The 1,426-nt window shown below is 42.7% G+C and overlaps 1 protein-coding gene across 1 annotated transcript in view; it reads right to left on the bottom strand.

The window, feature by feature from the left end:
* Window positions 1-827: 827 nt before the first annotated feature.
* LOC104982056 (ribose-phosphate pyrophosphokinase 2-like) overlaps window positions 828-1,426 on the bottom strand; it is a gene marked incomplete at its 5' end in the record, with an annotated part of 4,804 nt that continues 4,205 nt past the window's right edge. Inside the window, 2 exons of the mRNA XM_010831373.1 lie at window positions 828-1,328; window positions 1,363-1,367. Coding sequence (XP_010829675.1) covers window positions 1,075-1,328; window positions 1,363-1,367 — 259 coding nt within the window. The remainder of the gene's footprint in view (window positions 1,329-1,362; window positions 1,368-1,426) is intronic.

Below are 1,426 nucleotides of genomic sequence, written 5' to 3'. Positions count from 1 at the left end.
CTGGAAAATCCCATGGATAGAAGAGCCTGGCAGGCTACAGCCCATGGGGCTGCAAAAGAGTCAGACACGGCTTAGCAATTAAACAACAACAAATATATATGAGATTTTTAAAAATTATGAGAAACAATGCTGTCCATAGTGACTTGGATTATAAGCAATGGGTAGCCACTTACAGTTTTAAAGGAGGCATGAGTGGAATCTAGTTTTAGGAAGATAAGCCAGTGGGGCAGCAATGTGAAAAATGGACTGGGAAGTAAGAGACTGGTGAATGGCAGCAGAGAAGAGAGGCAAGGTAGTTCAGAACAGTGCAGGCAAACGATGAGAAGGAGTAAGAATGAAGGAAGGAGCAGCAAAATGGTCTAGAGGTAAGGCCAGGGCTTTCAGCTTAGATAAAATATGAAAATGGGGATATATTTCTGTCTGCTCAGGACTCTGGATTTCTTACCTTAACCTCTTTTAAAGAACTATCAAAAGTAGATTACTCAGGGAATTCCCTGGCAGTTTGGTGGTTAGGACTCCATACACTTTCACTGCCGAGGGCACAGGCTCAATCCCTGGTCAGGAAACTGAGATCCCACAAGCCACAAAGTATGGTCAAAAAAAAGTACAATACTCAGAGAGATAAGATAGTTTTTTGGAAATACAGTGGTGATAGTTGCACAACATTGTGACTATAACTAATGTCACTGAGCTGCACACTTAAAAATGATTAAAATGGGGAATTTCCTGGTAATCCAGTGATTAGGACTCTGTTTTCAGTGCTGTGAGCATGGGTTCAATCCCTGGTCAGAGAACTAAAATCCCACAAGCTGCACGACACCCCCCCCAAAAAAAGTTAAAATGTCAAATTTCATGTTGTATACAGTCTAGCACAATAACAAGGAAAAATAAAACTAAGAAACTAGAGGAAAAAAAGTAAGAATACTCATCAATTTACATGCATTGCAATTCAAGCCTAGGGTGACAAAACAGTCAGTTAGAATTCCCTAAACTGAGTTGCAAAGAAAATCAACAGGCTTAGGGCAGTCAGGCAGTAGTTTTTCACGTCCAGCGCCCAGCCCCACCAGCAGGCGCTCACTTGTCAGCTGCATGGCAGATTGTGCCACAAGTGTCAGCCATGTCATCCACGAGGATGGCCACACGGTCCTTCACGTCTCCTACGAGCACCATGCGGTCCACTTCATTGGCCTTCTTCCGTTCTTTGTGAATCAAGGCAAAGTCCACATTCAACCGGTCTGCGATGGAAGTCACTCTGCAACACAGGGTATTCACAGGTAAAACTTCACTTAAAACCACTGTGTGTGTGTATCTTAAGACAAAGAAAGGAACTAAAGGACGGACTTATTTTCTAGGGGAGAATACTCCATGAAACTCAACAGGTCCCAGGGTTGGAAGAAAATAACTGCAATTAATTGGCATCACAAAT

Source organism: Bison bison, unplaced genomic scaffold (genome assembly GCF_000754665.1).
Source record: "Bison bison bison isolate TAMUID 2011002044 unplaced genomic scaffold, Bison_UMD1.0 scf7180017859702, whole genome shotgun sequence".
NCBI lineage: Eukaryota > Metazoa > Chordata > Mammalia > Artiodactyla > Bovidae > Bison > Bison bison.
This window is presented reverse-complemented; position numbering and strand designations above follow the sequence as displayed.